Source organism: Pristis pectinata, chromosome 31, assembly GCF_009764475.1.
Source record: "Pristis pectinata isolate sPriPec2 chromosome 31, sPriPec2.1.pri, whole genome shotgun sequence".
NCBI lineage: Eukaryota > Metazoa > Chordata > Chondrichthyes > Rhinopristiformes > Pristidae > Pristis > Pristis pectinata.
The window spans coordinates 18,432,374-18,444,895 of record NC_067435.1 but is presented as its reverse complement, the minus strand read 5'-3'; the positions used below and the strand labels follow the sequence as shown (position 1 = coordinate 18,444,895).

General features: G+C 47.2%; 1 protein-coding gene across 2 annotated transcripts in view; it reads right to left on the bottom strand.

The window, feature by feature from the left end:
* Positions 1-3,257: 3,257 nt before the first annotated feature.
* LOC127585015 (asialoglycoprotein receptor 1-like) overlaps positions 3,258-12,522 on the bottom strand; it is a 55,366-nt gene continuing 46,101 nt past the window's right edge. For both annotated transcript variants that reach the window (XM_052042123.1, XM_052042124.1), the window contains exons 6-9: positions 12,114-12,188; positions 10,542-10,693; positions 9,226-9,338; positions 3,258-4,249 (exon numbers count right to left, since the gene is read on the bottom strand). In XM_052042123.1, coding sequence (XP_051898083.1) covers positions 4,105-4,249; positions 9,226-9,338; positions 10,542-10,693; positions 12,114-12,188 — 485 coding nt within the window. In that variant the 3' untranslated portion in view covers positions 3,258-4,104. The remainder of the gene's footprint in view (positions 4,250-9,225; positions 9,339-10,541; positions 10,694-12,113; positions 12,189-12,522) is intronic.

Sequence of the window (12,522 nt, the reverse complement as noted above, 5' to 3'; positions counted from 1 at the left end):
TGAAAAACTCCTCGGAGCTAAAACAATCAGTGCAGAAGTTGACCTCAGTGCTTATTTAGAATTTTATTTACCTATTTTTATTTTAATTCAGAACTATGATTCTAAAGCTTAATAAGGGACACAATATGATCAAGGTGCTTAAAATAAGTTTGGGAAGGAGAGAGATGAGAGGGGTACCCTTAAACGAGGGAACTAATGATAATGGAAATCTGGAAACATCTGCCCCCAAAAGACAGTGGAATATGAGGTTTAAAGCAATATTATTAGAAAATGCTGGAAAATCTCAGGTCAGGCAGTATCTGTGGAAAGTGAAACAGAGCCACTTTAATTCTCCATTTCATTCCCACTGTGACCTTCATGTCTGTGACTTATTGCACTGATATAACGGGGCCCAACACAAGCTTGAGGAGCAACGTCTAATCTTCCGTCTGAGCCTGTTGCAAGCTTCTGGACCCAATATTGAATTCCCCAACTTCAGGTAACTTTCTGCCAGTCATCCATCTGTGATTTTGGACTCCCATTTGTGATATTTATAGATGACTTAGATGAGGGGGTGGAGGGCTGGGTTAGTAAGTTTGCAGACGATAGGCAGTGTTGTGGATAGTGTGGAGGGCTGTCGGAGCTTACAGAGGGATATTGATAGGATGCAGAGCTGGGCTGACAAGTGGCAGATGGAGTTCAATCCGGAGAAGTGTGAGGTGGTACACTTTGGAAGGACAAACTCCAGGGCAGAGTACAGGGTAAACGGCAAGGTACTTGGCAGTGTAGAGGAGCAGAGGGATCTGGGGCTTCATATTCACAGTTCATTGAAAGTTGCCTCACAGGTGGAAAGACCAGTTAAGAAGGCCAATGGGATGTTGGCTTTCATAAATCGCGGGATTGAGTTTAAGAGCCGCGAGGTTATGATGCAGCTTTACAAAACTCTAGTTAGGCCACACTTAGAGTACTGTGTTCAGTTCTGGTCGCCTCATTATAGGAAGGATGTGGAGGCATTGGAGAGGGTGCAGAGGAGATTTACCAGGATGCTGCCTGGATTGGAGGGTATTGAATATGAGGAGAGGCTTAAGGTGCTAGGGCTTTATTCACTGGAAAGGAGAAGGATGAGAGGAGACATGATAGAGGTATATAAAATATTGAGAGGAATAGATAGAGTAGACAGTCAGTGCCTCCTTCCCAGGGCACCAATGCTCAAGACGAGAGGTCATGGCTTTAAGATTATGGGTGGGAGGTTCAGGGGAGATGTCAGAGGGAGGTTTTTCACCCAAAGAGTGGTTGGTGCATGGAATGCACTGCCTGGGGTGGTGGTGGAGGCAGATACATTGAACAGGTTCAAGAGCTTGTTGGATAGGCATATGGAGGAACGTGAGATAGAGGGATATGCGGGAGGAAGGGGTTAGGTAGTGTGAGGGTGGTCTGATGGACGGCACAACACGGTGGGCCGAAGGGCCTGTTTTGTGCTGTATGATTCTATGGTTCTATGGTTCTGTGGTTCCATTCGTACAGCCTCACCTACTGAGCATGTCCCACAGCCCTGTCAATAGCACGACGTAACACAGACAAAGAAGCTTAAAGTGCTTCAAACTGCCAAATTAACTCTTTGGTCCCACACTCTCGCAGATATTCCCTTTGTTCTACCCATCTTCCTTCACCTTCTCTGCTACTAAAAACTAACATTTTTCTCTCTTTCCCAGTTCTGACGAAGGGCCTCAGCCTTGAAACATTAACTGTTTCTCTCTCCACAGATGCTGCCTGATCTGCTGAGTATTTCCAACATTGTTTATTTTACAGATTTCCACCTATTGCATTTTCTTTTATCTTCAAAGAATATTACAATAATTCTTATGTTTCCTTCCAACATAGAAAGGCCCATTCAGCCTTTCAAGTCCATGCCAGCTCTCAGAATAACTCCATCAACCCCATCCTCCACTTAATTCACGGTAACCTACTCTCTCTCCATGTGCCCATTAACACCCCTTGGTTCTCCCACCAGTCACCTAAACTCGGGGTAATTTGCAGAAGCCAACTAACTTAACGACCAGCAGTATTTGGGATGTGAGACAAAACCAGAGCACCTGGGGGAAACCTTCACAGTTACGGGGAGTACGTGCAAACTCTGCACATACAGTACTGGCCTTCAGAATTGAACCCAGGTCACTGGAGTTATGAGACGGCATTACTACCCACCAGACCTCTGTGTTGGAGAATTAAAGTGAAGCACAAAATAATGCTTAGAGACACAAGGGACTGCAGATGCTGTAATCTGGAGCAACAAACAACCTGCTGGAGGAACTCGGTGGGTTGAGCAGCAAACGCCAACCATTTCTTTTCCCACGCAGATGCTGTTCGACCCGCTGAGTTCCTCCAGCAGATGGTTTGTTGCTCAAAATAAGGAGAGATCTGCTGCAAAGCTATCACGCAATCTCATTTATTGCCCAAATGTGAGTAGCAAATTGAAAAGTATAAACCTTTTGACTTCAAAGAAGTATTTTGTGCCCTGGAGATTGGGAATGAAAAAGGTAAAAGTACAGCATCTCCTGTGATATCTCAGGAAGGTGCCATGGGAAGGGAAGTGGATGGTGATTGAGGAATGAATAGTTCCGTTGGAGTCCTGGGAGGGGGGAATGTGTGGTAATTTTATCTACTTGTGTCAGAAATGGGGGAGATTGTTGATATTTGGCTGATATATGAGGACAAGGGGGCCTCCATCCTGGTTCTTGGGGGGAGAAGAAGGGGTGAGAGCCGAAGTGCAGGAAATGGAACAGACATGATGGTGGGAGGGAAGCCATGGTTGAAGAAGAAGGAAGACATTTTGGAAGAGGAGCATGACACAGCATCATCGGGAAAGATGTAATGGAGACAAAAAGGTGAATGGAATGGAGTCCCTACAGGAAGTAGAGTTGGAGGAGAACATTGCAATAGCTGTGGGAGGCTGTGGACATGGTGGATCCTGTTTATTAGGTGAGGGTAAGGGTGGGGTGGAGATTGTCAGCCATGGGCAGGTTGAACGGTGGAGGACACTTGGGGAACTGAATGCTCCTGTTCTTGTCCTTTGATCATTCAATGGACATGAAAATTGGGTGAGCTATTAGAGAGACTGCTGACCTCCTTGACACTAACACAGTCTGAATGACCCTTTGCTTTTAGTCATACCCAAGATGAAGGCCTTCTGAGGATTTTGTCTATTTCATTGACACTCGGTCTTTAGTGATTAATTACAACTAAATTCTTGAGGAAACAACGTACATGAAACAACAGTATTTTGTTGTATTTTGATTTGTTTTATTGAAGTGGTCTGATCCACAGTGTAAACATTCACAAAAGGCAATAGTTACATTCTTCCAAACATCAATGGCGACTAATCACAGAGAGATTAAACCGCATTTGAAACAAAAAGTATGTAAGTTTAGATGTCAGGGAGAATTTGCTATGCTGACTGCTGATGCCTCACTTCAGCATGTCCTTCATTTGCAGCCTGTGCATATCTGATCCGCAGGATACAAAACAACTGATCCATTGAAAGGCAATCTTTCTAACATCGGAGCACAATCCCGTCACTGGGAATGAACGTGTGATCTGTGTCATGTGATTACTGTGGGCATAACCACTCCACACGGCTGAACAGTTCAGCAACTTGATAAATATAATGGGAGCAGGGTGAATGTCGCTGTAAGGTGGACTGTGCCACAAGGAGGAAAGTGCAAATCAGCTCTTGCACTAACTTATATCAGGAAGACTCTGTGTCCTTTGATAAAGTGGACACCTAGTAGGTACTGTTACGTTCTCACTGAAGAGGAATGGACATGGAAACCCACTGCTACCATCTGGGTTGAAATCATCAGAGGGAGTATTGCAACAAGACACAAAGCACAATAAAGGAAACGTTAAATATTCTCAAGTTAGAAGAAGCACTCTAGCTGCAGAATTAAATCCCATCAATGGGCATTAAGCAGTCTGGAAATGTCAGCTTTTTTGCTAAATTTGACAGAGCGAAGTTCAAGACAGCAATTTTATCTGGTGGTTAGGCCATGGTTGCAACACAGCTTATAACAGGATCAGAAAATATGTTTACTAACAAAAGATTTGGGTCTTTAACTAAGTGAAGAGTTATTTAAAACGACAGAACACAGGGCGTTCACAGATGAAATTCATTTTTTCACTACATGAATACACAACCCAATTCCCATCACGATTTGTACCAACACAGGGTTCGTAACTTCCAATACTTCTGGGCTCACCAGAGGACCAAAACCTAAACAATAGAATAACATCAGTAAGAATGATTGCACCTTTCGTGACTTCAGGATGAATCAAAACAGTTCGGTACTTCTGGAGAGTAACTATTGGCATCATGGAGGGAACATTAGCTGAGTATCCATCGACTAGAATAGTGTTTCTCTCCCCTCAGATGCCACCTGACTGGTGAGTACTTCTTCTATTCCAAATTTCCACTACTATAGCAGAACTCGTGAACTATTAAAGCCTTTACGGAATGTTTAATCCATGGAAATGTTGCTAGTGAATTTGTATTGGACTTCTACTGGAACTTCCAAACTGGTTCTTTGGCAGGAACTACCCTGGAGAAATAGATATCATTTATATTTCTCCAGGGTTTTCGTTAACTATCAGCTGATGTAATGGAATGAGGTTGGGACGGCCTCACGGAAATCCAGCCATGAGGTTTTGACCCAATTACATCACAGAAGCCAGTGCAGGTCACTGCCTGCCCACCTCCTCCCAATCGATGGGAAGTACTCCAGCCGTTGGCAGAAGTGACTCCCCTGGCAGCTGTAAGTGGAATGTCAGACTTTCTTCACAGCAGTACCTTACACAAAGCAGTTCGAAAAGGTCACTCAGATTCATCAGGTGTGACACACCTTTTGTGAATGCACTCTTGTCTCGCTCTGATCAAATGGCAGTTTTCAAGATCTTTAGTCATTCTCGTTAACTATAGACAGATTAATTCCCCAGCAGTGAACCAGCCTGTATTTTCCTGGGACTCGCTCCTTCAGCTTCCTTAAATAGTGGAGTGGCATGTGGAAATCTCCAACCTAAAGGATTGTTCCTGAGTTGACAGAACTCTGGAAGATTATGTGGAAAATAAAACTGCAGGTACTGGAAATCTGAAATAAAAAAAGAGTATACTGGCAGAACTCAGCAGGGCAGGCGGCGTCTGTGGGGGAAGAAACAGGGTTAATGCTTCAGGTTTTTGTCAAATGAGTATTTACAGCATTTTCTGTTTTCCTATAGAAAATTATAGTTAGGTCAACCGAGATCTTCTTTTCTCCTTTTAAAAACTTTCAACAGAATCTGTCTGAGACATTGTAAAGCAGTTGGTGGCAGCGGTGAGAGGGGAGGACTTGGGAGAGATCGCATGAAGGAGGGGCCTGGACATGAATAGAGTGGGAGGGTGCAGTGTGGCCTACACTTGGCAGCAGTGGCAAGCGAGGAAGACCTGGGAGAGAGCAGGAAGGAGGGACCAGGCCCTCCGCATCTCATGGAGACCACAGCAGGATTCAAACTGACGTCACTCTTCAGAAAGTGAGAGGCAGCAGTAGAGAAGGCTGATTGGTGAGCATCAAAGCTACTTTCTATGTTTCTCTAACTATTTCAGGTTCTTAGATTGCAGCAGCTGGTGCTTAAAATCGGAGAAGGTCCCTTGTGCCTTAAAGTCTACATTAAAGGGGATAACTAAGTGCCGAGTCCAAGAGTATGGCAGGAAACCAGTACCAATACCAAAAGCTCCTCCTGCAATATGTGGGAATCAGGGAGACTTCCAGTGTACCCGGTGACCGTCTAGCTGCAGCTCCTGACTGACCGTATTGCACAGCTGGAGCTGCGATGGACTTGTTATGGAGCTTTTAAGATGCTGAGGACTTTGTGGACAGCATGTCTAATAAGTTGGTCACTCTATAACCAGGCAGAAAGAGTAGCGAGAGTAGTAAATGTAGGAGCACTGATGTAAGAGGGACAAATCCACAGGCCCCTGACAGTGGATGGGATGGTGAAGAAGGCATACAGCATGCTTACCTTCATTGGTTGGGACACTGAGTATAAAAGTTGGGATGTCACTTTGCAACTGTATAAAACTTTGGTCAGGCCACATTTGGAGAATTGTGTGCAGTTCTGGTCGCCCCATTACAGGAAGGATGTGGACACTATGGAGTGGGTGCAGAAGAGGTTCACCAGGACGTTGTCTGGACTTGAGAGTAATAGTTGGACAGATCTGGGTTGTTTTCTCTGGAGCATCAGAGACTGGGGTGAGACCTGATAGAAGTTTATAAAATTATGGCAGGAATAGATGGGGTAGACAGTCAGAGACTCTTCCCCAGGGTGGCAATGTCAAATACTAGAAGGAATAGGTTTAAGGTGAAAGGGAGAACATTTAAAGGAGCTTTGCGATGCAAGTCTTTTACACAGAGAGTGATAGGGGAGGTGATGGAAGTAGGTCTGAGAGCAATGTGTGAGAGGCATTTAGACAAGTACATCAGCAGGCAGAGAATGGAGGGATACAGACCGTGTCCAGGCAAATGGGATTAGTTAGGTTGGCATCATGGTCGGCACAGACACGGTGGGCCAAAGGGCCTGTTCCTGTGCTGTACTGTTCTGTGTTCTGTGACCCCTTGTGACCATCCCCCTCTCAAACAGATATACCATGTTGGATACTGCTGGGGGATGGCCTCTCGGTGGAAAGCAGCAGAAGCCAAGTTAGTGGTAAGACAATCAGGAGGGGAGTGAAGAGACCAGGTGACCTACAGCGATAGGGAAGGCAGTTCTGAGGACGGCAGCGGGCGTTTCTGTGGCTGTGAGCGAGACTCTTGAATGGTATGTCCCCTTCCTAGTTCCAGGGTCAGTCATGTCTCAGAGTGGCAGAGATTCTGAAAGGAGAGGGCGATCAGCCAGAAGTCATGGTCCACATTGGCCCCAATGACATGGGCAGAGAAAGGGATGAGGTCCTGCAAACATGAATTTAGGGAGTTTGGTAGCAGATTAAAGAGAAGGGTCTCTAAGGTTGTAGCGTCTGGATTATTTCCAGTGCCACACGTCACAGGAATAGGAGAATGGGTTGGATGAATATGTGACTAAAGGAATATTCCTGCAACATGTGGGGATCAGGGAGACTTCCAGTGTCCTTAGTGACCACGTGTGCTGGAAGTGTGTCCAGCTGCAGCACGTTCCTCCTCCCTGTACCCTAACTGATTGCATCATGGTCTGGTACGCCAACTCGAATGCACAGGCATGTAAGAAGCTGCAGAAAGTAGTGGACTCGGCCCAATACATCACAGGCATATTCCTCCCCACCATTGGTAGTATCTACAGGAGGCGCTGCCTCAAGAGGGCAACATCTATCATCAAAGATCCCCACCATCTGAGCCATGCCATCTTCTCGCAGCTACCATCGGGCAGGAGGTACAGAAGCCTGAAGTCCCACACCACCAGGTTCAAGAACAGCTACTTCTCTTCAACCATTCGGTTCTTGAACCAACCTGTACAACCCCAATCACTACCTCAGTATAGCAACACTATGACCACTTTCACCACTTTGCATTACTTCACTTTTTTTTTGTTTGAATTGTGTTCTTTCTTGCATAATTTTGTATAACATGTTTAATTTACGTTTATCTTGTGAATGCTGTATCTCTAATGCTCTGTGCCTGTGATGCTGCTGCAAGTAAGTTTTTCATTGCACCTGTGCCCACATGTACTTGTGCATAGGACAATAAACTCAACTTTGACACATACCCAGGCCTAGGCGCCAACACCAGCAAGACCCCAAACATCCTCTGATCTCATCTCCCCCACCTCCACCTTCACTTGCCTGGACAAGTACAGCGCCACAACACTTAACATCATCCAGGGCAAATCAGCCCATTGTTTGATACCCCATCCACCATTCTAAACATTCACTCCCTCCACTGTCAGCACAGTGTTTCTGCAGTGCATTACTGTCTACTAGATGCACAGCAGTTATTTGCACAAGCTACTCCGACAGCACCTCCCAGACCTGGGACATCCACCACCAAGGACAAGAGCTTCAGGCACAGGGGAATGAAAATCAAAAGCAAACTGCAGATGGTGGAGATCGAATAGAAACAGAAAATGCTGGAAACACTCAGCAGGTCAGGCGGCATCTGTGGAGAGAGAAACAGAGTTAACGTTTTGGGTCAGTGACCCTTTGTCAGAACTGGGCAAGTGTAATTATTTCAGGCGTGGGGGAGCCCCACCAACTGCAAGTTCTCCTCTTCGGCACAAGCCTGACCTGGAAGTATGTCGTTGTTCCTTCATCGTGGCTGAGCCTAAGTCCTGGAACTCCCTCCCAATACAGTGTGGAAGCACCTACCCCACATGGATGGCAGTGGTTCACCACCACCTTCACAAAGGCAGTCAGAAACAGGCAATCAACACTGGTCTTGCCAATGTTGCTCTCATCTCCATTTATGTATTGGTCTAAACCCGAGTTAAACTTTGCTAAGTTGATTAAGCAGGGAGGAAATCTTCTATTGTAATGCAGAGAGATAAGGTTTCCCTTTGCCCTACATTCTAATTAATTTTAAGACTGCACCTTCCTGTCAAAAGACAGTTTCCCTTTTCCCGTTCAAAGTTCTTTCAAAGAGTCAAAGTGCATCTCAGAGCTCCCCTAGTGCAACAATCCAACTCACAACCAACCAAAGGAAATGAGGAGGGAGCAGGGGTGCCGATGGAGGCCTCCCACCCTGAGCCTGGGGGTCAGGGGTCCAGGGCAAGGTCCGCAGGTCCTGGAAGCTGCAGGTAGGGAGCTGCACGGGTTTCATGCAAAAATCGGCAGAGCTCTCTGTTCCCCTCAAAGGACCTTGTGGATGGGAAACCTTGGGCTCCTTCCCCAGCAGTATGGTTAAAATCACCCCAGTATATTTCTCCTGGTTTCAGACATACAGGCTGGGCAGTGGGTGGGATGGAGGTGGTCATCATGGTTGGTCAAATCACATAAAATCTGCTGGAGGAGCTCAGCAGGTCGAGAAGCATCTGTGGGGAGAGGGGGAACGAATTGTGGACATCTTGGATCAAATCCCTGGATCAAGTCATGTTGGTCAGATGCCTTTTCAAGGCAAGACACGTTCCCGCTTTTACAAAAAACTCATCTCCATTCAGTCCCAGTGGTGTTTGGAATTGATTACACAAAATCCCATCTAACAACAGAGGATCACATTAATGTACCAATCAGCCCATTCCACTGTAAAGAGAACTTACTTCTGTGAGGAAGGATAATCGGTACCATCCACCCAGAGCCAGGTTCCGCCCGTGCTTGACTCATTCAGGCCGATCCAATGCCGTGTTGACTTGATCTCATTTACAACAAATGCCTGTGGTATAAAGAAATGTACAAATATGTGAGGCATCCAATGGTGCCATAGAATGATTCAGTAAAACCACTGGAACCTCGGCAACCCCCACCTCTTGCCATGGCGGATTCTCCGCCTACTCACAAGCGGAGTGTGGGACGCTGAGCCTCGGACTTTACTGGGAAGAGCGTGGAGATGACCGAGGGATTAGGGTTCAATGAGGAGTCAGTATCACAGGCAGGGAAAATCAATAGCTTGGGGCAGATAACTGGTACCTGGGAAGAATCTGGGATGGGTGAGGGGGGGATTGGGGGGAGAGAGGGGTAAAGGGAGGAGGAATCTGCTGGTTTTGAGGTAGGGATGGAAGGGTTGGGGTGGGGAGAAGGAGCCAGGAATTGGTAGGGACTTAACTCCAACGTACAAAAGTTAAAGTTTCGTACGTTGCCTTTTCCCTTTCCTTTTCTCATTCTCGTGGTGCTTCGGGGTCCAAACATCCTGACCATTGTCCTGTGAGGGTCACCACCCCCGAGCCAGAGTATGAGCAAAACCTTCTCACTCACCACAAGTCTGGCCTTTGGCCTTCAATGTTGCCTTCTCTGTCTCTGTTGCGTAGGGACTACTCTGCACTTTTCCTTCCCATTCCTCCTGAACACAAGGTCACAGGCATCATCCATGTACAACCACAGTGCTGAGGTCAGGATTTCTAACATCTGCATTTTTGTTTCTTCAAACAATTGAACTGATTACTTTGCAGTTTTGAATTCCTCCTACAATCTACAAATGTTAACGTCTCCTCAGTAAATGAAAGTCAAAAACACTTCAGATGCTGGGGATCAGAAATAAAATCAGAAAATCCTGGAAAAGCTCACCAGGTCAGGCAGCATCTGTGGAAAGGCAAACAGTTCACGTTAGCAGATTCTGAGGAAGAGTCTCAGACCTGAAATGTTAACTGCTTCTCTCTCCACAGATGCTGTCTGACCTGCTGAGTACAGGAAGGAGATAGAGTGCCTCGTGACATGGTGTCATGACAACAAGCTTTCCTTCAATGTCAGCAAAACAAAGGCGCTGGCCATTGACTTCAGGAAGTGGGCCAGAGTACGTGCTGCTGTCTGTATCAATGGTGAGAACCTCAGGTTCCTGGGTGTAAATATCACCAACAATTTGGATGGGGTTCCTGGTGAAGGGCAAGGTGTTCCAAGGACTTGCATTGAGGTGAAGTCATACCTGTTTGTCAGAACGGTCAATCACAGCCAAGTTGGCCATGTTTGAAGCACAAAACCTCTGGGACGACAACCAATCTTCCACGCGTGGTGAGAAGTAGTAACACTTCTGACCAAATAACGTCCACTGGTCAGGGCACTCGAACCGGGGCCGACCTGTGAAGAGCAATCAGTCACCAATCTCCCCAGCAGAACCGCAGCAATGTACGCCAGAACACAGGCTACACAAACCACTCCACAGGTGTCAGGGACTCCTCACCCACAGAGAATCCCTCCTTGCCTTGGTCAAATGCCCCATGGGCAGCTGTGAAGTGAGAGAAGTCTACGGTGCGGGGAATGATTGAGCAGTGCTGGGAGTTAAGGATCGCTCCCTTTCCTCTGGTGCCTCTCTCATTTCACCTGTGAAAGGGAATTTTGACCTCCATGGGAACCGAGAACAACCCCACCGTTAGCCTTGAATCTTGCACAAAAGTTCTCTGAAGGACTTCCGTTTGCACGGTAACACAGCCTGCCTGCTATTACCAAACCTTCGTAAGTTGCTGGTTACCTCCCAGCGGGAATACCAGTTCTGGGCACCCCTTCCCAGGAAGCTGCTGGAACGGTATGAGGGTGGGGAACTTCAGTGGTGTGCAGAGACCGGAGAGACTTTGATTCGTGCAGCAGAGAGGGTCAGGGGGAGATTTAATGGAAACACTGACAGTTTTGAAGGACTGATGGGATAACTCAGGGGAAACCCTGTCCAGTGGAGAAATGGTCGCTGACAACAGAGTCAGGGGCAAGGTGAGGGGGACTTCCTCTCACTGTGCCAGTTCCTGCAGTCTGGGGTATGTTGACTGAAAGATGCTGAACGCAGATTCAGTAACTCAAATTAACCTAAATTGAGACGGTGACATTTGCAGAGTCTGGGGAAAGAGCAGGAAGGTGGGATGATCTGGACTGGCTCCCACGGATACACCCAGACATGGGATTCAAGTTTTGAAGAGATGGGGAGTGGAGCAGAAGCAACTGAGAGGGTGTTGTGCCTGGTGGGTGGGATGAAAGGGGATTAGAGATAGGACAGGGAGTAAGGCTCAGGGTCTTAATGGATGTAGGAAGATGCCTGTCTGGCCTTGGGCAGCTGCTGGAGGGTGCTTGTGCCGTGATAGCCAAAGGGGAATGTCTCTGGGAATACGTCCAATCAAAAGGTCGAACCCCTCTAAGTGTGGCCAGTGCCTGCTGGCTTTGTGAGTTAACCTTGAGCTTTGGACTTCCATGGTTAAAAGTGATGACGTCGTTGGGTCCGCTCAGTGAGTTGGGAATCTCGCAAACCAGTCAGCACGGCACAGGTCAGCAAGTTGGAGGGTGTCTCCAAATTCCACACCTCGACACAGTGGGCGAAGGGGGTTGGGGGTGGGATGGTGAGGAGATAAAATGTGCAGGTGGATGTCACAGACTCCACGTGAATCCTCAGCCGGATCCCCTCGACGCTTGGCCCTGTGGTCCACTCTCAACACAACGTCCTGCCTGAATTGTCTAATGCCCTGACAGAGTGTATGAGATACTTCAGGAGATGTAAGGATGGCTCCCCAACACTCACAGTTGTTCTTCATGTCTGCTATCTGAGCCCGCAGGTCACTGTGCCATTTGCGTATCAGATCAGTCAAACTCGAAACTGCAAAAGAAACTCAGGTTTACTGTGGTGCTGGGATGTTTTGGTCACACCGGCCGGTTTCACCTCAGCTTCCATGTGACAAGATCAGTGGCAGGACAAGGCTGAACAATCAAAGGCCAGGGAAACCAGGAAACCTCTCACATGGGCAATGCCCAGTGTCCCTGGTGAACGCTGGGAATATAGAGACATATAGATACCATAGACCCCACAGTCTAGAAGGCTTGAAGCCTACGAGCCAAGCAGTCAGGAGAGGGTTAACCGTGAGCTGGTCGACACCCCGCACACCACCACCCCCCCCCCCACCCCCATCTCTGAGTCTGAACTTCGCAGGCTC